Source organism: Haliaeetus albicilla, chromosome 1 (assembly GCF_947461875.1).
Source record: "Haliaeetus albicilla chromosome 1, bHalAlb1.1, whole genome shotgun sequence".
Lineage (NCBI taxonomy): Eukaryota > Metazoa > Chordata > Aves > Accipitriformes > Accipitridae > Haliaeetus > Haliaeetus albicilla.
Window position 1 is genome coordinate 70,805,402 of NC_091483.1, and position 23,992 is coordinate 70,829,393.

The window sequence follows — 23,992 nt, forward strand, 5'->3', positions numbered from 1 at the left end:
ATCCTGACTTGACAGGAATGGCCAGTTATGTGCTCCTGTCATAAGTCTATTAACAGTCTGCTGCTTCTGCTTCCTTTCATACCATGTTGTCCTCTGCTTTGAGTTGCAGCCTTATGGCTTCTTTTGTTCTTTCTTCCTAGTGTCGCAAACATTGAAGGGGAGAACAGTTTCTTAGCTATATTTCAGTTACACTGTGAACAGAATCTGCTTGGGTTTCTCTCCTTAGGGCCCTGTGTTTGAAACAGAAGTCACACAGAACATCCTATAGCTTATGGTTTGTTTTTAAGGTGCAGCACATACACAGGGCTGTGCTACTATTACTCTCTCCCAGTGTTGGGTTTTGTGGAAGCTGTTTCCTAGCTGCTTGATGGCATAAAGCCAGGAGACATAGCATCTTTGGTCATGTAACTCTTGAGAGTGTTACAGGATAAACATGTTGGCAAATGACACAAGGCCTGAAACTAGCAGTGTTGACATGAATTTGTATTTGTTGTCTTTGCATCTTTTTTGGGGAGAGTTCATAATACATAATGGGATAGCTTGGCACAGATGTCCTAAGAGAGATGAAGAAGTCTGTCACCTTGCGACCAATGTCTCTCTGAACTGGCTTCGTGCTTCAGGTGAACTCAACAGCATTCTCTGGCCTGGATGTCCTCTGGCTTTGGATGCTGATGTGATTTTTCTGGATAAGGGCAAAGGTGTCCCCTGCCTCAGGAAGCCTGGTACCATGGGAATCTCTGCATAAAGGCTGAGCTACCACAGCTGTGAGTCAGACTCACTCTTCTCTGCTTTGATGCTCTCATACATGGAGCGGTTCCAAAGGTTTCAGTGTTTTCAGCCTTACTGCTGTCCTACACATCCACGGCTTGAAGGTGTGCTTAAAAAGGTGCTTATTTTCCTTTGTATAGCAATCTTAAACTGCTCGAGCCTCAATTTTGTGCTTGCTCAAGCTTTCTGACACAGCCCTAATACTGCTGTTGTGTAGATCACTCCTCTGAAGCACCCTTTACTGGCTGTTGGTGAGACTCACCAGAGTTTTTCTCAAAGACCTGAGTGCACTTGGATCCTGGAGGAATTTCTCCAGGGCTTCAGTATGCTGTATGCTCCATACTGCATCTGTTACCCTTTAGCTTTCGTTGCCAAGGCACCTGCATTCTGTCAGACTCATGGACAGTACAACAAAGTAATTTCAATGCATTACAGACAACACCATCATCTATTGAGTTTGGAACTACTGACCCAGCAAAGTTAATGTGACAGAAGATACTATTTATAAGTGAATACCACTGGGGTCTTTATGTCAAGGGAACAAAGGAGTCATCTTAATACAGCCAGATACAGACTGGCAACCAGGATTTTCTCTGGCATCAAAGGCCTTAACCCATAATCAATTTCTGAAATAGAAGGGTTGTGAAAGAAACAAGAGACTAGCAACTCACTCTGGAGCATCCCAGTGTCTCCTCATGGCCTTCCTTATTACTTCTCTCACCTGGGAACCACGGAAACAAATAAAAAGGACAGAGAGGAATGTTCTGCATAAGCTGAAGGTCTCAGGCAAGTGGCAGGGTGAGAATCGGCACCAGTTCCCATCGCTCAGTCACTCCTGAGTGCTGCATGGCTTGCCTTGATTAAGAGCTAAGGAAAGGGGGGCTGTCCTTGGGCAGTACACAAGGAACAATGAGTAATAGGGGAAGTTTTTCCTGTCTTTTCTAGAAGCATGAAATCCTGGGAGCAAAAATGCAGTCAAGATGGAAACTCTGCTATGTGTTTCTTTAGGCTCTTGTCAGATGTTGTGTGTGTTTGTAACTACAAAAAATAACATTACTGAGTCATTTTGCCTGTTACAAAGCAAATTGCTTCTAAAAGCAACACAAGATTCTGTGGTGGTTTTTTTAGACTGGCAGTAATCTTGGCTTGTCTTCAGTGCTAATAATTATATTTGCTTCAATTTCCTTGGCAGATTTCATTAGATCAATGGATTGTGTTCCTTCCCCCATTTTAAATATTTAGAATTGTGACTACATCCCATGACTAGGTGAAATAATCACTAGAAAAATGTCTGTGTCTATGTACTTAGTCATTTTATCACATCAGAAGTAGTGTCAGTTAGCCCAGATAAAGCATGGACGATACTTCTAGAAGACAGCATGGTTGTTGTAGGTGAACATGCGTATCAAATAGCTGTATTCCAGATTCCTGGACTATTATTTTTTTTAAAAATCTATGTCCCAGGCTTGCAGCTGGCATATACAATGATTATGACCATGGGGAAACCTCTGTTGACTTAAACAGTGCTGAATAGGCACAAGTGTCTTCTTAGCCGGGGTTAAATCCCATCTGATTTCTAGTGCTACTTCAAACAAAACTGTGAGGGAAGATTTGCCCTGGTTGTTACGTTAACAAAAGGTAACAAATAAACTGAACCTGGGTGGATGTGGTAACTTTAAGCACTATTGCAAGTCTGACACACATCGAGGCTTCTGTCACACAAGCAGGTTAGAGCTGATGAGGTGTTAGCTCCGTGGGAGGACTGTTAGTCTTGTGACAGCGACTGTTCTTTTCAGCAGTCAAATTTGCCACAGGGTTGTATTCTCTGGGGGCAGGCAGGTTCATAAGACTACCTGTAGGCCTGTTGTTTTGGCAAGTCTTGCTTTTTTCTTTCATACCTTTTGATGCTTTTTTTCAGTCTAACATTTTTAGGATGCAAAATTTATATTCGGCCAAGACTGTCTGCTGGATCTTTCCCCCAGTCATTTTGAGCTTTATGATTTAAACCATTTGAAACTGTTGTTAGTGGTGCTTATTTATGCCACTTTTGGTTGTTTGGGTTTTTTTGTTGGTTTTTTTTTTTTTTGGTCTAACAAGGACAAGAGTCAACCCAAAAGTAAATGTGGACACATTTAAGATAAGATAGATACCATCTGGTCCTAAAAACCATGACATTTTTGCATGTGTTTTTGTGCTCAGAAATTTCCAATATTAAAGTTTCATTTGCTAAGTTCTATGAGAACAGTAACAGTTCAAAGTTGCTGTGCTGTAGTATTATAAATGTTGGTCTTGCGGTGCTGGAAGCAGGAAGACCGAACAGCCTGTTTCTTTTTACAATAGTCAGAGTAGAAATTATTATTTTTCCTCAAGCTGCAGCTACTTATAGCTTGTATTTTAGAGGGTCAATTTAGTTGCGCAGATGACTACCCCAGCAGTCTGAGGTATCAGGCAAGACTGTCTGGACTGGCAGAGATGGCAGAGGACCTGCGGAGAGACCCATGACCTTCTGAAGCAAAACCTGGGGGGGGGTCACAGGATATGTCTAAGTCAATTTTTTCCTTCAGTGCAACTAGCTGCTTCGTTGACTGTTACTGCATCATCACTGGAACGGTTGCTAGAGGATAACTGCTGACTAATGCACTGCACGTGCACATTCACTTTGGTTTTTAAGATGACAGCAAAGTTTGGATCCTCCTTAGTATTTAACTCTCTAAATCAGGTATTTCACTTTCAAAAGCTCTGAGCATCTAGCAGTTTCTATGTTGTGCTCTTACACTTCTAGGAGATTAAATAATGTAGTCCCACAGCTAAAGACAGCTTTTTAAAAGCCTGCTGTTGGCTACATCTTTCTGACAACCAAGACTGAAGTATTTTCTGTGTGTGTACACACTTGCACATAAGCTTGGCCACCCACAATGTGTTCCCTGTATGACTTGTTTACTGGGCTGTAAAACTGTTCATACCTTGGCACCGATATATCTGTATTAATTTCTGTCCCTCAGACTGAAACCACAGTATTAAAGTGCCTGAAGCTAATCTAACAGTGGGATGCAGACATCTGTAATTGTAGACCAAACATTTGGAACTAGGTGGGGAGGAAAAAACAGCAAAATATGGCTGGAACTAGAGACTGAGTCCTTTTTTAAAAATAATTTCAGGCAATCATGTTTCTGTATGTTAATTACTCTGGCATATAAACCCAGATTGGGCTTCCTGGCAAATGCAGGAGTAGTTTAAGGATTGCAGGGAAGAACATTTTGAACACAGTAGGACAACACTGTAGTTAATTGCTGTATGTTGCATCTTAACTCACAGAAATTGAATGTTGGCTTAGACTAAAAGGAAAAGAAAAAAAACCCTAACCTACTTTCGGTGTGTATGGGGCTGTATCTGTAATCTAAGTGATGGATTTTCTTTTCAGAATAATCAATGCATTCCAGCTGGGTTGGAAAACTACTACTCCGAGCAAGACTCCAGTGCTCGAGGGAAATTTTACACAGTCATAAACCACTACAATCTGGCCAAACAAACCATCACGCGCTCAGTGTCCCCATGGATGACAGTACTGTCAGAAGAGAAACTATCTGAACAGGAGACTGAAGCCGCTGAGAAATCAGCTTAGTATGATAAGCTAATTATTAACACTATGTCATTTGAAGGTAACTAAGGGACTTTAAGGAACTTTTCATTAAATATAATTATGGATAATTTAGAGGTTACTCATGTTTATGGTGCAATTGCTTCTGTTTGCTGATACTGCTTTGCAAAAAAACCAAAAAAACTTGCTGCAGAACATTCATGGGCATAAAACAAGGTGCATATCAGCATTGCTTTAGAGCTTGGACACCATTTTCAATGTTAAAAAAAAAAAATCCAATGTTAGATATGTTCTTGCAGTTTATTGGATACTGACAGATTTCTTCACTGGATTTTTGGGGCTTGGACCTTAGATAAATCATGTGTTCTGTTGTCTGAACTGATACTTTATTTATTAATTATTTTAATTCTTTGTCATTTTGCAAACTGAAACACCCCAGCCATAACTAGAGTGATCTCTTGTTCAGCTGAAAGCTATATTAAATATTTAGTTTTGGCTCAAGCAAGAACGATAGCGTTGATGTCAAGGGCATAATGTAATGACTTGTATGGAGAAAGAAACTGTCAGGTAGCATTTTTCTTACATTTTCTTTACTGTTGTTTATTTGTAAGTGATAATGAAGTTCTCTGCAACAAGGCATGCTCAATGTTTTATTATTGCTGTCAACAGGATTTAACTGCATTTCCACTGTGGCTTTAGCATCTTGGTAAGGATGTGCACTGAAACACAAACTAGATAGACATTATGGAAAAACACAGACAGTTTTAGTGATTGATGTTGAGGAAAGTGTAAAAAATATACAGTTCAGGATGTTCTAATGAGAAATGACATCTTTTGATCATACTTGAGGCAGAAAGCCTATTCATAGTAGATGTAGTCCATTATGTAATCTGATGGATACAACTGAGGGAGTAATATGTCTAAATTTTCTCTTTCATTACATTAACATTTTCCTTTTTTATTAATTAGAGCTTTCAGTTTATGTATGGTTTGCAGTTTGATACTTTTTAAAACACAGAGCATCACAAGTGAAACAATAGCATATTAGATAACACAGCTGGCTGTTTCAAAGCTACATGTGAACCAGAGTGAAGAGTAGAACTGTTTAGGTATGGCTTGGGAGGGGAAAACACGTAGGAGAACATAGTATTGTGGATGCACGTTAAAAGTTCCATTGTAATTACAAACTTATCTATTCTTTGTGTGAAACCATGTTTTCATTTTTATTATAAATCTTAAATATATATTACAAAAAAGACATTAATTTAACAGACAAAGTAAGTGTGTGAAACATCTGGGCAAGCAAGTCACATTTTTGTTCATGTAACTTGAATGGGACAAGGTGTGGTGGACATGTCAAAAGTTGCTTTTTTTTTTTTTTTTTGTTAGAGACTATACAAAAGTGAAGGGCAAACATTGGTATGGGCTGTTTCTGAAGATCGGTAGTAGAACAAAAATGTTGAGCTCTACTTTTATTTTTCTCCAGTAGAACTGCTTTATCAACAACCTTTTTTACCAATACAGTAAAAATAACCATTATAAGTTAATTCTCTAGGTTTGATATGAAATGTGCATTACACAGTATATCTGTAAAAGGCTTTTTATTAAGTCATTATGGTATGTGGAATGCATAAAAAGCAATAAATTATGTGCCAAATTTTTCTTTGCATTTAAAAATTTCAAGCTTAAGATACTCAAGACATACCATGTTTGCATTTTCTAATAGGCATATGCTTCAGTGAGTGTCATTAATTCACATGTAACTTTTGACATTTTCACTCTCTGCAAAGTAAAGAATGAGGATGATGCTGCTTGTTGCATATAATGTATAGAAATGTACATTTCAGAAGAGAGATAGCAAAACACACATTTCATATCAACATATTTACACAGGACATTCAGATTTTACAAGATGGAAAGATCTGTTCCCCAAGACTGTCCTACATAGAAGTGATTCATGATACATCTCCTCCCCTTAAATTTAGGACAATAAAAATGTTAATGCACAAGTAAATACTGATGAGAAAACTTATTTCTCTCTCTCTCATAACAATAAACATTAAAAAATACTAAGCTTTACAATCTAGGAAAAACAGATTGCTTATGCTTCTTGAAGTCAAAACCATTTTTTCTTTCAATTTAACAGGAGGGGGTTTATTGATTCTTATCTACAGTTGGTTTTGAGACCTTTTTTAGTTAACAAATTGCTCCCAATTTTAGTACTTTGAAGAGTTTAGCTTAAATATTGTCTATCCTTTGGCCTTGTTCCAACATCCCAGAACATCTGTTTCACTGCAGAATCTGTTTGTGTTGTATTCTCTCTTTTCACCTAGAAGTAAAGCTCTCTAGCTGATTTATTATTATTACTATTAAATCAACCTGATCTCTGACTCGAGTAGTTCCAAAGGATTAGAAGTAGAGGTCATACATGTGCAAAGTGATCACTATGTACTGAAGTGGTATGATTAAATAAAAGCCTGAGAGAGTGTAGATGCTTTTGCACAGGAACAGTTTTCTCTTGATCTGGTCTGCACACTGGGAGCTGGACTTTAAACATGACAGATGTGTGGGTGACTATGATAAAACCATTATCCTTTTTTTTCTTCTGTTAGCTCTGCTCCAGCTTGTAGCTTTCTTAGCAGCTCTTTCAAAGGTTTCTATGTTATTTGCAGGATTAAGTGTGGGTTTATGCTCGATAAAGGGATTTAAAATGAATCCTATCTGCTCCCTCTGCACTAATGGATATATACACATGCTTATTTACTGGAAAACATTTCCATCATAGCAGTATGAAAAAAATGCATAAAAGACACAGGTATGCCATATATACCCTGCTCCATTGAAAAAAATGTCAAAAAGTTTTACAAACAAAGCATGTAGACAATATTATATTTTTAATTATCATACCAGTCCAGGAAAAGCAAGGAAAATGAACACATCACAAGGAAGAATAGGATCCATACTCTAAATCCAGCATTGTTTTTGATGGCCTGTGAGGAAAAAGTTATCGCCATTACCATCACCGGTAAACATACAGTAGAATTTCAACAGTGGCAACCCAGGATGACTGTTGGTGGATTCACTCCTCCCTCCCACAAGAGAGAGCAAAACTTGCCATTAATTTCAAGTGAATAAAAGTAAGGTTGGCTACACCTCTTTAGATTTGTCATACTTCTCTTTCTTTCTCTCAAAATCTTAAAATTGGTCATTAAAAAAACCCAAAACGAACACACACAACAAAAAAATGCCAAGATCCCACATAATGGAAATACACTTAAAACATGAAGAACTACATCAAAACATACATGCATAAAGGTTAGTTTTAAGTTACAAAAGTGAAATTCTGTGATAAGAAATAATCAGGCCTTCATCATTCTAATAAACCTCTTCTGACTACAAACGACCCCCCCCCAAAACCTGACAACTAGTTTTGGAAGTTGCTTTAGCACTGTCATTCAGTTATTTCAGTCTCAGAGCAAGCAGAGCAAGGAACAAGAACAGGAAGTATTTTTCTTGGATTCTCCTTCCCAAAACTGAGACTGGCATATAGCAAGGGACCTGTTTTTCTCTCTCATTTTTCAGATTTATACATGGAATAGACTTTTTAATGCAATACAAACATTAATGTGAGTGACAAAGTTTTGTATTTGTCACCTTTCTCTACTGTTTCTCAGTGTAGTTTAGGAAACTTAGTTTTACCTACAAATGTGAAAATTGTGGCAAAAATAACATCAGTTCATGCATGTTTGATGCACTTTTCAGAAGAGCTGAGCAGAAGGTAACTCGGGTGAGCTACATACTCTGTATGCTTTCAGGAGGGAGAAAAAAAAAAACAAACAAAAAAAACCTGAGCCATTTACTCAGTAGCCTAATTTAGGAACTCTCTTTTTATTGAAATCTCAGGTCCTGAAAGAAAACATAATTTCATTCTAATTAGTAAGACAATGGGATAGATTTGTTTACTAGGAGCATGTGAGATGCATTCAGTATGGTGAAGAGAGTCTTCTGCTAACACTCAGCATTTAACTCTAGTTCCAACAATTTCAGCACTGTCTTTCATTCATAGTCTGCAATTTCTCCCCCTCTTCATTTTTTTTAACCAAACTTCACAGGTGCTTAAATGCATGCCAGGTGACCTTCATGTTTAAAACGCAGGTGAGGCCAAGTAGATTTCTGCAGACTTGTATAGCTATTCAAATCATGGTTAGTGAGACAAGCAACACAAACTATTCAGAACCTCCACTAACTTGTACAATTTTTCCAAAATCGTGTCCCGACACCCCAGCACACACTGCACCTGTACTCTGGGTGAGCTCGCATGTGCTGTTTAAAGCAACACTTGGGCAAAACTGAAAGTTAAGAGAAACAAGTGAGTTTAAAACACAACTTAGAAATGTTACCTCTCGTATGTCTTCGTTGCCTTCTTTGATATTCTCTGTTGCACCCACAACTAATTGATGGATATTGTCAATATCAGTTTCCTGTTAAAAATAAATTGAGAAACAGTGATGTATGTTAGAAAAAAAACACTTCCAAGGAATTTGGGAACAAGCAGAACTCAGAAATAAAATCTGGTACTACTAACATCTTAGTTTCAATGATGCAAAAGGTACAGAGGCAATTAAGTTGTAATTTATCTGTGATTTTATGAGCCTGAATGGAGACCACCAAGATCAATAGGAAGTCTCCCATTTATCTAGAATCAAATCTAACCTGTCTAATTTTTGCCAGCTCTTTTGGAAGAGGTGCCACCATTTCCAGAAAAGATGCTGTTAAGTAAAGTAAAACATTTAACAGGACACTAATTCTGAGGCAGAGGGATCATTCTAACAAACACACGTTGCATTTTCCATTCCCAGTACATACTGTTAAGTAACAACAGTAAATATCTTGATTTCACATCTGAAGAAAAAAAAAATTTTCCTTCACATTTGCGTCAAAGATTCATTAATCTTATGTTTACATCTTGCACGCAACCAAGACCAAGATACCCCCAAGAAAATCTTCCAACTGTATTTGCTGCTCTAGTATTAAATAATACTAACCTGTTGCAAGACTTTTTCAGTGAATATCTCTTGTAATCTGGAGATTTCCACCACTTTTCCTTCAATTTGTCTTGGCAAAGAACAGAAATACTCCATTAGAAACTAGTGCAAACATTTCTTGCTCCTGCAGATTCAGATTCTCCAACCCAGTAAGCGGGCTATTCAAAAGGCACGGCTGTTTTGTTAGCCGCCTGTTACGCAGCAATAGCCTGTGATTAGTGCTCTGACAGTTCATGGTTGGAAGACAACCGGCCCACAGTGAAGCTCCGGGAAAGGCACCACCCCAAAATTTGCAGATACTAGCCTTCACTGCAAGGGTTTCAGCGATCTTCCTTCTTACACCTAATGTAACAAAATCCATGGTGGACCCTAAGTAGTTCATTTTGACATATCATTTTATATGCGACTATGAAGTGCAGAATTCATCTTGCCTAGTACTAATAATCCAAAAGTAAAGCTCTCGCTCGAGTTAGCCATTCCGGTCTTCTGCACAGCGAGCGGAGAGCAAGCGGCACCGCCGCTCTGCCGTGAAGAGAGGTCTCTGCATGGGGGTCAGTGATTGCACCTCCCCTCCTGCTGTCTGTATATGCAGCAGACAACGTCATAGGAATGGAAGACCTAATCTTTTAAACTTAGTGAAGTGAGACAGAATATAAACCTTCCAAATTTAACCAGCACTATTTGGATAGTCCGTGTGTCACTCAGAACCATTCTTTACACTGTGGGACAGCACAATGTGTAAACTCATACAGTTTTTGTTTCCTGGGTGCTCCTATTTCATCCCTCCTTCTACCACACCACTACAATTCAGGCAGCCAGGTGTCCTGCAGCAAATGTACTGTGTGTGGGTTCTGGGACTGGTGTGCTCACAGAAAACTGTACCTGACTTCATCAAAGAGGTTATTCATTTCACCCACAAGTCTCTGGTTCTCCTGTTCAAACTGGAAGAAGGGAAGAAGGAAATGACACACATGAGTTCACATGCTTGGATTTGGAGAACTTTCTTCAACCCCCACCCCTGATCAACCAACTTCTACCCTTCCTTGCACTATGTTTACGGTATGTCTCAACTAAAAAGATCTTCCAAGAATTACTAATACTGGCCTAAATAAACAATATGAATCTGCTTATTTGTAACCAGTCATTGTAACACTTGTCATTCTCTTCCCATTAATGAAACAAACCCCAAAATAACTTGAAGATTTTGCTCAAGTTACTTTGCAGTAAGGAAAAATATAGTGGATTAAACCTGTCCTTTTTTATTATTTTAGAAATTTGAGTGGGGAAGGCTTTCATGCTTGTGAAAGCATGTGATTCTCTTCATGAGATCTTTGCAATGTCCTTCACATTATTCATGTACTGCCCATGGCATGAAGTTAAGAGCTTTTAGATTTTGCTACAATAGGAAATATTTTGACATCTAGTACTTCATGCTTTACAAATGCATTGGCTTTAGTTATTCCAGCAGACCTCTTTTAAATAAAACTCATCAGTAGTCAATGAAACGTTTAAATATACTTTCAGCACTACATTTTTCAAATACAAGCATATATAGAATACTTCATACAGGAAAATGAGCTTTGACTTTTCAGATGTACTTGACTGTCGGATCATTTGGGATTCATTACAGGACAAGTGATCACGCAGCAAGTATAATGACATGATTTGCTGACACAAAAACTGCACAGCCAAAACACAGCTGAGAAAGGTATCCCATGTTGTAGTGGAACTGGTTGGAAACAGCGTCGTTAAGGACTGTGTTTTAGAAAGAACCCTTTGGGACGTGCTGAGCTGGGATTTTCAAGGTGCCTGAATACTCGAGTTTGATCCTGCAGTCTGGCAGCCAGCTACAGCTGGTTAAAAGCCCGAGGGGGCCTGCAGCTCTCCGCCCCACAGCCACTGGGCTCCGGGCAGTACGCTCACGCTCTCGGGGAGCTCCGTGGCCTGCCCCAGCCCCAGCCAAAAGGCTCCTGCCATCAGGGACAGCAAGAGCACCCTGTATTGGAAGGGTCACAAGCCCCGCTCTGGCGGAAGGAGGGGAAGCGTAGTCAGGGTATTCTGCCAGTTAATTCTACACGGCCAAAGCCCCGGTAACAGCTGGACCTTTGTGGTATGGACACAGCTGACTGACCAGATCTTTGCACTTTTCTTACAAAGCTGGAAAAGACCTGGTCTACGCGGTTGTACAGAAATTCATTTCTACTGAAAACTACCTGCTGCACACCTCTGACGAACCCGAGTGATACATGCAGCAGTGCAAATACCAGAAAACAGGATTCAGAATGCAAGGAATTTGACACGGGAGCTGTGCAAGACAGCAAGGCCTGTTCTAGGTCAGTTAATCTCCTTATTTTGAACGAGCCTTCATAACACACTGGGATTTTGGCATAATTCAATCACGTTACAATTTCATTAGCAGTAAAAGCACAGCAGTCCCCTCAGTCACCTTGCAAGGTCTCGTTCTCCTTTTTAAGACAGAGCGGTGTGTTAAAGATGAAAATGCCAACAGAGCAGCACTGCTCACAGGTCAGACTTGGTTTTCAGTTGGTACAATAGGAACTGCTCGCTATCTGAGCGTACGCCCAGAGCTTAACCTTGCAAGAAAAGGAGGTGTTGCCCAGAGAAGATAGTATTTGAAAACAACTATCATCTTGTGCAAAAAGCAAAAGAAGGAAGGAGGGGGGGAAAAGACTGAATCACAGGGAATTACTATGACGCAGAGGGTCATGTTACATCACTGAAAGGCAAATGGGCATTTTGCTTTTAAAGCAGTGCTACTGAAATAGCTGAAAATGAAGCACGCACTTAGTATTTCAAAGTAGTTTAAACAACGGCGCAGTTTGTCATTAAAATACAACATGAAAACTAGTGGCTATAATATGACATACAGTTCATCTGACACATAGCTTCTTTCACAGAGCCAGTCTGTAATAATTTAACATTATTATACTGCTCTGTTTGGTGACCATCTTTGGCTCACCCCTGTGACCCCCACCCTGCCCCAATCATGCCACCAGCATCCCTATCCCTAAGATCTTCTTTATACAGCTTGTGCAACTCCTCGTGCGCATTGCTTCAAATGCTGATGTACGCATCCCTTGAAATGATACAGAATGTTCAAGCTGAAACTTCTGCCCTATCAAGTACTTTTATAATACTAACACAGAGAAGAAATAAAGTGTGTGGACTACTCAGGGTGAAGTGAAAAAGATCTAGTGCAGCCACTGAGGAATTTGTCCTTCTCTCTCTCCCCACATATGCAGTCAAGCAAGTGCTGCTTGCTGCTCGTCTGGTTTCATGGTATGACATTTTAGCTCACTAACCATTTTTTCCTTGTGCGTTTTCTGGTAGGTTAGTAAACTGAATCCTACCACAGGACCAGATGATAGGGCTGGCTTAAGGGAGCGTGGGTAGCAGGAGCTGAGCAAGACTTCTGCACTGCCACAGACCCAACAGAAAAGCAAGAAAATAAGAAAGAGGCAAGCTACCTTTCATACCCTTCACCTTCATTCCGTCCTTCTCATACCCCACACCATCACCACTGTCCCCCACACTTTGTGCTGTAACATTTTTCATCCTGCTTCAAGCCCATCAGGACACTTGGAAAAACAGTACCTGACTTTCTGCCAACAGCAAATTAAATGTCAACCTGCATGACTTAGGGGGAAAGGTTACAAATTTCTGATTTTTAACGCAGTACATTTAATTTCATAGAAGTGAGTGTGAAATGACAGGTGTGTTTAAAGAAGGGTAACAGTGAATCTCATAGAAAAAGGTTCAGTCTTCTGACATAGGCAATTTATGTCATGAAAAATAATGAAAAATGATTTTTTATTTCTTTTAAAATACAAATTTCTTTTTGTATTAGAGGTTCACTGTCTGCGTGATTGGTAAGAACAGCTTTCTCTCCTTGGTTAAAGGACTCCAGAGGGTCCAAGATCACAGATGAGGAGGAGGGCTGTCAGGCACGGTCACCTTCACTGTGGGGTGGAGGCCTTGGGAAAGGAGCCCAGCCCCATGGGTCCAGGGGAAACAGAGGAACATACTGCACAGCTCCCTGAAGTCCCACTGATTTCCACCCTAAAGATCCAATGGTTTTGTTAAATAAAAAAGTATCAGTGTTGCAATACATTCAAGTGCCATTGTCACCGCTGTCTGTAGTGTCTCCTTCTACAGAGCAGAGCATTTGTTAAAATATAATTGACTAATACAGTTATATTTACTTTACAGTGGCAGATTGTTAAAGGTGTTTCATCACTGCACTTGTGCGTTCACACCACTGTATGTCTCTGGTTTTAGTAGAGTCACCTCAGAACAAAGCCAAGGAACAGAGCAATGAAATAGAGCCATGAGATATAGCACCGAGTTGACTGGTTGGTCCTTAAGTGACTAGATGGGACCAGCAAACTGTAATTGTTTTTCTGACTTCTGTAAGGATAAGTATTTCTGCACAAAAATTCAACATCAAAAATTCCCTATTTTGCTGCCTTAGTAAAACTGAGATGATAACTAATTTAGAAGGCAAATTTTCAATAAAGAAACAGTGAATGATTTTAATCCCTTACAAATAGCACAAATCCACTTGAGAAAGTATTCTTTAAAAAGTCCCTTTGATATTTAAAACCCTCCACTGGCACAGATTGCCTTTTAAGCTGCTAAATTATTTTTGCAATTTGAAATCATGGCTGATGGACCGCTTGGCACAGACAGCTGTAAGATATGCTAAAACAGTCAATTGAACAAAAGGTTAGAGCGCAGAACACATCATATGCCAGTGTGTCACAAAGGGATTTACATGAGGGGAACATAAACCAAATGCTAGCTATCAGCATAGCTCAATGATTTATGGCTTATTAAAGTAGCCTCTTTTATGACAGTGAAATATTCTGTTACCAAAGTATGGCATAAAGTGACAAACTGCTTAAGGTATGTCTAAAGATCTAATGCATAAGAAATGATCAGTTCTTTTTTGTTATCCCATGAGATAAGTCATTATGTGTACTGTACCTGAATTTAAGACAAAACCAACCAACCAAAAAAAAAAAAAGATACAGTCAAGGAAAATTAGGTATTTTCACAATTCAAACAGCAGAGCCCGATTTTTTCCCACTCAATGCAACCACAAGACATCTGCTCACAATAACTATAAACCCCATTAATATACCTGTACTCAGGGTTATAAACTGAAATTTATTGTGCAAATCATACAATAGCCTGCAACCATTTTGAACAATGTAAAGCTCTCTCCTGTGGGTAAAATACTGATAAAAATTGCTGCTGTAGCAATATGATAGGGCTTTAATTCATTATTTTACCCCCAGGAAGGATCATGGAACCATGATTGAGAATTGTTAAGTATGATTTGACACAACACATTCCAATTTAAAACCAACACAGCAGTTTCTACACTGTAACCTACCCTCTTCTGACAACTGCTGGATTTTCTGAGTAACTTAAATGCAGTTGGTCCACTCTTCACAAATCAAATGTTAAAAAAGTAGAAATTAACTTCTCTGTAACAGCAAACAATGCAGAGGAGAAATAATTAACTGTCCTTTGAGTGAATAAATTAACTAAAGGGTGAGGGTTTGTTACATGTTTGTAAAGATGCTTTGATTCCTGCATTAAAAGCACAATGAAGTCATTAAATATTGCTAAGTTAGTATGAAGGATTTATGCAATGAAAAAAGGAATGCACATTCAAATACTGAAATTATTTGCTAGTTACACCTATATTTGCACCTTGAACCCAAATTTACCTGAAGATTAGAATAACAGATCCCATGACTTTAAAGTCCATTAAGAGTACAATTATATAATATCCAACTTTTACTAATAAAGGCCAACTCTTAGCTATAAATTGCCTCAAAAATACACTGAAAGAGCAGTTTTGCTGTGGAATAGTCGCCACATACATCCCTAGCCTTTGTAAATTATTTAATTATAGTGTTCAGAACCCCACCCCCAACCCTAAAAAAAGAAGAAAAAAAATCGTGCTAGGTCCACAGAACAGACCGATGGCTTCCTCAGCTCTGAGCATCAACGTGTTAGTGGCAACATTTACATCGGAAATTCTAGTGTGCACATATATGTATTACACAAATATACAACTCTGTTTACAGTTTGACAACTCCAATAATATGCAATCCAATCCAACAGTAAAAAAATTACCTGACAAGAAATGACCCTCACTGGGGGGGCATTAACTATAACTAGAAACAATCAGCTCGCTCTCTACTTGACAACTTGGTGGAGAAAGAAAAAAATGTCTGTATTAACACTGCCATGAATGCTGACTCACTTTTCTTTTAAATCATAATAAATGTAGACTCCTTCCAAAGCATAATGTGGAAGTAACTGACGCTTGTTCATTTTTAGGAGAAGTAGAAAGTAAGCCTGTATTTCTTCACAACAGTGCCAGAAGCATAGACTCATAGTGTGAGAGACAGCCAGCCCTGACTGCTGGTGGTCATACCGTCAGCCTGCAGTGAGCTACAACAGGGGAGAACAGCTCTGGGTCAGATCAGAGCCACAGCAAGATTCAACAGCAGATTCAGACATCCACCTTAGAACCAGATTTCTGCAAAACTCAGAATAAATTATAAGCAGAGAGGAGGCTATTCTAGTGGTAACTTCCCTTTGTATGCTTTTTTCAATTCTGGTTTCCTAGTGTCAGTACTAAAACACAATTAAAAAAAACTGAGAGCACATAAAAATAAATTTTAAATGTGAATTCACACATGGAAATTTAAGAACAAACTATGGCACAAGAGCAGTAATAACGCTTCAGTGGATTAATATATATAGGACTACATGTTATTTTTATTTTGGTAGCATTTTGATCTTCTGCTTCTTTAAACAGACTAGTAAATTTGTGTCTCTCTTCTCACGGAGCAGACTGATAAAGCTGACATCTGAAGTTTCCAGCAGAAGTAATTTTTCTAAGCTTAATCATGGCACTGACATCAAGGCACTGTTATATGGTATAAATTTTCTTGCAAGCTATAGACAGAACTCTGTAGGCTAAGAATAAGGACATATTATAGTCTGTCTGAGCTAAAAGTTCATTTAATTTGGAACATCAGTGTTATTTTTATACCCTTTTTCACAGGAAGTGCAACTCCTGAAAGCACAACAGAAGTAAATCAGTGCAAAACAACCAGTAAAAGTTTTTAAAATATATAATAATAAAAAAAGCATAGCACAGGAGAGCTCTGAATGGGTAAAGAATAATAATGGATTTTTAAAAAGTGCCTGTTGGTTCTACCCTAGGAAGAGCTGTCTGAACGCCTAATAAGCAGCAGTTTAGGATTGGAGATTTATGAGTCTAGAAATCCTTCAAAGCATTAAACTATGAACGTAATTTTTCTCTTCCTTAAGCCTGGAATCACTCCCCCTCACAAGTCAATAAAGAGAACTTACTCCAGGGAAAAATTCAAATTCTTGGCGGGCAAAAATCAGCATTTTAAGATGTTTATCTTTCTTCACTCGATAACAGAAACAGAACAAAACTCACAGACTTCAGCAACTCATCTAAGTTGTGAGGTATCTGGGGCCTTACTCTAAAAAGCATAAAAGGATTTCATGAAAAAGAAATGTATTTATTCCCAAAGTACCACGGCAAGGGATGTAACGTGTAAAACTTAATTACAGTGTGAGGCCTACAAAAAGCAATCCAACATTTAGTAGTCAGTTATTAGTAAACCCTGTCAGAGCCATCACCTCTGATGCTTGTTCCCTCCTGATCCTCTGGAAGATTACAGCAAGGGGGCTAATAATATTGTGCCTAAACACAGAAGAATGAAAATACGTTAAGAATTCTCTTTAAAAAGAAAAAGAAAGCAGGAGTAAGCCTTTAGATTTCAGACTGGCACTCAAGGACAACATGAGAGCATCAAGAGCAGCCTCTGAAGAACCTTTTGTCTTTGACAAACCACGCCATAATTATGTGCAACTTACTCATCGCTGACGGGAAGAGTGATGCATATTGTGTTTGGGAAGATCTCTAATCACTGCCAAGGAAGCTTCACATATTCATACTGCAGCAGCCCTTTGCCTTAGTAAAGTTCATAATTTTGAAAACTGCACATCTACTGACTAGTTATAAATCAGTTTTTCCTTCTTTATATAAAATAAGGCAATGGGTGCTAATGTGGAGAGATTTTCTAAGAATTTTGAGCCATGTCCAAAACAACAAATTTTAGGAATATCAAAAAGTCTAACATATAGGTTGTCAGCAATCATGCCTATGTCAGAAATTTTGTAGTATATCAGTTCAACTGTAAGCAGAATTGGATCAAACAATACATAAACGTGCTGATAATGGAGAAATGAATAAAAGGTAAAATTCATGAGGTTCTGTTGCAACAGCAAGCTTGTAGCTATTTCTTCTAGTAAACCCATCTGATTTTGATAATCCAAAAAAATAAAAAGGAATAAAATGAATTATAACTTCATAGTTATACTTAAACAGTATAACTATTTGAGGTGTGTTCTAAAAATAGTCCAAGCAAAAAATGGCCAACACTTTATTCTTTCAGAAGTTTCATAATGCTTCTTCTGATGTTGACTTGACTTCTATTGTTTCTTGACTAAGAAAGGAACTCATAATGGCAATTTTAAAAACAATTCTAATTTCAATCGTTGAAAAATAGTAGTTACTAATTTCATGCCTCCATGTATGTATTTTGTAGCACTTTTAAATATTAGCTGCTACCAGAAGAACCAGGAAGCCATATACAAAAGGTGTATCTTGTTATGGCATTATTCTGCATAAAATGAAAGTTGAAAATGAGTTCAGGTGAATCTGTACTTTAACACGTATGAATACAGCAGAAAATATAATAAAATGGACAATAAGACACAATATATACTTACCATCTGTATTTCTTCAGGTGACAGCTCATCTTCACCTTTGCCGTCCCCCCATAATCCAAGGTTACTTTGGGCATCAGGCAGATTCCTGTCTGTAAAAGAACCACCAAACACTTGAGACAATGCAGGACACTGAATAGTAGAGTGAAAATCATTCTTCATCCATTTCAGAATGCTGATGAAATTGTTATATCTCATTATCATTAACTGAGATTCACCCTGTATTTACAGCACAAAATTACACCAATAACATTTAACTTCTAAACTGGAACAAGTCTACGCATGAGTTTAATTTTGTGAACTATGAGGAGCTGCACTTCTATATTTACAGTGAAGGATGTAAACCAACTTGCAATGCACTAAGACTTGTTAGGGCACAAAATACTGTAGCATTTGTCTTTTAACAGAAGATAACACAGAGTTTTCAAAATAACAGTCTATATGCAAAGCTATTATCTTCCAATGAGACTTGACAGAACTACCAGCTCCTCATTCCAAAGACTAAAAACAGAATCTCAAAGACATTTTGAGCAAAGTTCACAGGATGAGCTCAATTTCCTCACGCTGTTGTTCAAACTGCATATTACAGTGCAAATCCTACAGCACACTGTGCAAGGGGTCTTCCTGCATACAACAGGAATCAGATCTGATCCCACAAACTAACCCTTACACATCATGGCTGCTTCACTGATTTCAATAGCACTTCCCCTTTGATTAAAGCTAATCTGCATAAATCTTAGCAGGAGCTGGGCATAAAAGATCTTGAATGGCTATTTCTGGGATATTTCCTTCTGGAAGATTTATTTTTAGGCTTAATTATATACTTCTGATTATAGACGCAGAAGTTAGCATAGGAAAGAAAAGAAACTAAAGAAAAGAAACAGGAACCTACTGTTTCTGAAGCTGTTCTAGCATCAGTGTTTAAAATCCCAATGATAAGACTGCACTCTTGAGTGGGCCTCTCTTTTCCCTACTGGCTGTGGCATTTTTACAAAACCCAAAAGAGAGATTTGCACCACCCCAAAACAGATCACAGCTGAACCTGCTTTAACTTACCAGATGCAGGCTGCAAATTAAAATATAGAAAGTTTTTACTTTTTCATAGATTTCAGACTTCCTATTTAACCCAGTCATTTTTTAAAAGGCATTTATAAGTATTTTCATTTCTTTTGTTATAACCTTCTAAACCTAATTTTTTTCAAATGCATAAGCAGCACGGATGCACCATCACTCAGATACTGACTTGGGAAGCCTCTGAATGGAGTAGTCCTATTTATAAACAAATATATGAAAAGGATTATAAGGAGAAATTTTTACTTTCATCCTTCACTATAATATTTGTGAAAACTATTGACAAATAAGTATTATAAAAGAGCATTGTTGTGTATGTCTCCTTTATAAATGTTATTTTGCTTCCCAACAACTAAACCAGGATGTAAAAACAATGACAATGTTATAAATGAGGGATGTGGATAAGGAATATAGTAAATAAAAAAACAAAACAAAACAAAAAAAAAACCCAACACAAAAACCAAACCACAACCAAAAATAGATCTGTTCTTTCTTACAAGTAATAACAAATAAAAACAAGAATATCTTTTAAAATTGTTTAGAAAGGATTCATCTCTATGTTTTCCATGGGGTATCTTCAGTATTTAAAGTCTATTTCACAGAAACACAAAACTTATTTGTTTAGGTAATCAATGTATTTACATTATATCAAAATTATAATGAATTATTTACTGGATTCAAAGAAAAGAAGATAATTAGTTTATGGAGCCAAGGCAAAAAAAAAAAAAAGATATATTCCTATTTTATCCCACAGGAACCAATTACTTTCAGGCACTGTCAGCACTGTTAAAAAAACAGCACCTGTATCCAATGTGATTGCTAATAAGCAAATACACTTACGGTAAGAGGTAAGCAAGAAACATGTATCTCCCTAGGGTTCCTCCTATCACTGTGGTACACTTCTGGCTACTGGGAAAGTTGTTCTGCAGCTTTCATGGACCTGACATTAATGCTTTTCTACAAGTCACCCAGCAAAAGCCAAACTACTCTTCTTTTGCAGAAAGAGAAGTAGTTAAGGCATGACGGAGATACAAAGTAATGATCAAATGCTCTGAACCCTTTTCCATGCTGAAAGGAGACAGCTGCTAGGCTTGTGGACCAGTTCAAAAGCTACTCATTATTTACATTTATTTCCATAAACTAAATGCCAATTTGTAATATGCAGATAAATACTGTCAGCATATAAAAGCAGTCTCCAGAGAGACTATTTTCCTACCATGAGGCATGTCCAGTATAATTCTAATGTAAACAGGTGCTTTGCCTCAAAACAAATGTAATCACATTTTGCTTTGGTTTCTGCCAAAAAGAAAGACAAAACCCAAGCTGTGCTTCAGCACGCCAAGCAGGACATTCAGCTGCTCATCATAATATTCAATTTAAGAACAGGACCACAAGCTGCTCTCGGAAGAACTATCTTTACAGCTGAGATATTTAATGCAAGGGACCCAGGCATGCTGATGATGGCTAATTCATAAAGACGAATGATCACCATTCTCTAAACCACCAACATCCTGAGGATGAAATAGTTTCTTTCTAAATGCGGTTAATTTCTCCAGTTTCTTAAAAATCTGAAAAGTTACTTGAAAAAAAAAACAAACCCTAAACCAACAAAAAACCGAAAGGCTGTAAGATTTAAACTGAGCTTCTTGTTTCCTAGTCATCTTGTTCACGCTATTTCCATGCTTTGACAACCACCTACCAGAAAAGTCACAAGGCTGACTTCTATAAGCAGCAGCAACCAACACTTACCCTTATGTGAGGAATCACAGGCTGTGTGCATTTACAAACTGCTTCAGACAGATTTATTTTGATACACAAGTTCCATAGTTTTCTCAAAGACTAGTCAGCAATCCCTCGTAAGTATGGCATCAGCATCACTTACGTGACAGGAACCCTACTTTCTTGAAAAAAATTAAAGCATAAACTAATAAAAGTGAAAACTGGAGTAATCAAAATGAATGTGCAATAAACAAAGCTTCATTTCTGTTTACTGCACTGGTTTGCTGTGTCCAAGGCAAAGAAGAGCATTTTCCACAGCGTAGCACAGATTTTTGGAGCTAAAAATTGTAATGACACTATGTGGCGGGAGTGCACACTTTCAGAGATTGCGGAGACATTCAGTAACAAGGAAAGAGCACAGGGCAATGAAGATGCTACTACGCTGCCGCTTCTCTGCCGGCACTAGCCCACAGCTGCAAAACACTGATAACGTGTTAAGGTGAAACTCATCTACGTGCCTACGTGCTGCATCACTTAAGACATACTATAAAAACATAGTAAGCACTAGAAACGACACATAATCAAAGCCTTTACTTCTTACAATAAATTCAGTGTTGGGGGCAGGGGGGAGCATACTGATAGGGCCTGCAGAAGTACAAACTGGTTAGGAAGATAAGCAATGCCGTATCAGAAAATGAAACTGTTCGCACTGTGAGGTAATTCAGTATTAGTCTTCATCCAGAAATGGAGCATCCACTTCACATGAATCCACCCTTTGTATGGCCCTACAGTCACCAACCAGAGGAACTTTACTCTTTTAATAATCACCAAAGAAACAATAACTGATCATCAGAATAATATGGCCATCCAGTGCATTTCTTCTATCTTGATGAAGTATTATCCTAACGTAATGTCACCTTTCATACAGTTTCGCTTTCTCTCCAAAAAAAAAAAAAAAAAAAAAGTTCACACTGTAAATCACAGGGTGCCTTGGACTCCTGTAGACAGCACAAGCAGGAGAATTCAAGCCAGGGAAAACAACTCCAGAATCACAGAAATGAGACTTCTCTTTAGGTGTGAAACCTGAAATTATCTGCATAGTGGTGGTACTCTGAAAGGCACTCTGCAACAAAGTTCTGCCAGCGTACACATCCCAGGACAGACCGAAACAGCTAAGGGAAGGGACTTGCATCCCCTGCCCTCAGAAGCAGGCCACCAAGGAATCAGAAGCAATGTTCACCAGTCCTGTCAAGAACAGCACCAGCTGAAATGACCCTGGGGTCAGAAATACTGCTTCAGACTTCTGCCTGTCTCCTGCCCACTGAAAGATGAGATGTAATCCTTCTAGCAGGTAAACTCAATGCTGTGGAGAACATCCCCAAAACTACTGGATCTGGCCAGCCAGTAACCTCCCCTCTATGAGCATATTCTACCTTCAACTTCCTACTGTAGGAGTGTCCAACTCAAGGTCTCTGTACTTAAAAAACTAGAAAATGTTCCCGGAAAGTCATTGAGCTACTTTCCAATTCCTTGCCATCAGTGAAAGGAATGTGAAAAAAATCAGACAGATCTCAAAATAAGTAGATGGATATTGATAAAAATAAATAAAAGAGTTCACCCAGAGTTTATTGAGAGGATGAGGAATCCAGCAAGTCATAAGACTTTTTTAGCTGGTTGGAAAAAGCATGTCAAAAAGTTTAAGATTTTGCTTCCTCAGTCTCACAACGTGCTTCACAAAAGCCTGATCAACTCAGGGAAAATGAAAATAGAAAAGGTGCAAGTCACAGGAACAGGCCCTTGTAATGTGAAGAAAGTACTATTTAACAGACAGGCCTTGCCACAAAAGTGAAATGTAACTATGTTTTATTCTTACCTTTGCTTTCCTCAGCAGAAAGTTTTTCTTCAGAATCATCTAAAGGATTCTGTGAAGATTTTTCAGGGGAAAGAGGTGATTTGGACACATTGCTCTGCTCAGGCTCAAGTCTGGACCTAGAAGCACAAGAGCCTATAATTTAACTGATATTACACAGTTGAATTTCTCTAAAATGAGAACAACCAGAGATTATTAAATTTGACACTTAAACTCTTGCAAGCTTCATATTAAAGATTTCCCAGTCAAGATACAAAATGTAGTTAGCAACTTTCACTGAAATATTGTTACAAAAGCAAAGAAAGCATGAACAGTATTCCTCAACATAACACATTACATGTTCAGAGTTGAGGAGAATTTTGAAGGCTATAGCATAGAAATACAAGACATTTTATTAAACTTCCTTTCAAAAATCCAGTGTATTACAATATGTGTATTTTAAAAAAAGCAAACAAACGACATTTTAGTCATACTGAAAATTCTTTTTAGTAGCAATAGCCAACACCAACCACTACTTTATTTTTTTCAAGTAATAATTACAATTTTACTTTATATTGTCAATTACCATAAAGGAAAAGTAAGAAAATACAACAGAATTAGTTTTTCCCGAAACAAGTATTTTTATTAACTAGCTTTAAAGAATAGTTTAATGATAATGAGCGTGATCCTTACTTTGTGTGCCAAAAGACATAACAGACCATTTAGAAGGAAAAGAAAAAACGTATGCAGTGGACAGATATATACTACATCTAAGTCCCTGCTATGTAATTTTAATACAAAGGCAATGCAACAAATGAGAAGCATGTTCATTGATTATATATTAAGGACTTGTCAAGCATGTTTCACTGTGGCACCAAAAAAAGTTTAAAAGTGGTGGCAACATATTTTTTCCAGTAAACTTCTGTGGTTTATTGTTGTCTACAATTAATTCTGTAACTGCTACATACTAGACAGTTAAATGCTTAGCAATTATGCTGTTAGAGAAGCTAAAGAACAAAAAACCAAAAAGCAGTGGGCTGAATCACCTCCTATGCCACCTTCATCACT

General features: G+C 38.1%; 2 protein-coding genes across 5 annotated transcripts in view; one reads left to right on the forward strand and one right to left on the reverse strand.

Annotated features, from left to right (window-relative positions):
- Positions 1-6,856, forward strand: part of NSG1 (neuronal vesicle trafficking associated 1) — a 24,404-nt gene extending 17,548 nt beyond the window's left edge. For all 3 annotated transcript variants that reach the window (XM_069793701.1, XM_069793694.1, XM_069793687.1), the window contains one exon: positions 4,190-6,856. In XM_069793701.1, coding sequence (XP_069649802.1) covers positions 4,190-4,390 — 201 coding nt within the window. In that variant the 3' untranslated portion in view covers positions 4,391-6,856. The remainder of the gene's footprint in view (positions 1-4,189) is intronic.
- Positions 5,004-23,992, reverse strand: part of STX18 (syntaxin 18) — a 67,585-nt gene continuing 48,596 nt past the window's right edge. The window contains exons 6-11 of one of the 2 annotated variants that reach the window (XM_069793678.1): positions 22,949-23,064; positions 18,289-18,377; positions 10,294-10,352; positions 9,412-9,481; positions 8,767-8,847; positions 5,004-7,356 (exon numbers count right to left, since the gene is read on the reverse strand). In XM_069793678.1, coding sequence (XP_069649779.1) covers positions 7,261-7,356; positions 8,767-8,847; positions 9,412-9,481; positions 10,294-10,352; positions 18,289-18,377; positions 22,949-23,064 — 511 coding nt within the window. In that variant the 3' untranslated portion in view covers positions 5,004-7,260. Of the gene's footprint in view, positions 8,848-9,411; positions 9,482-10,293; positions 10,353-18,288; positions 18,378-22,948; positions 23,065-23,992 lie in introns of both variants that reach the window. The other variant, XM_069793669.1, reaches the window with a different exon arrangement.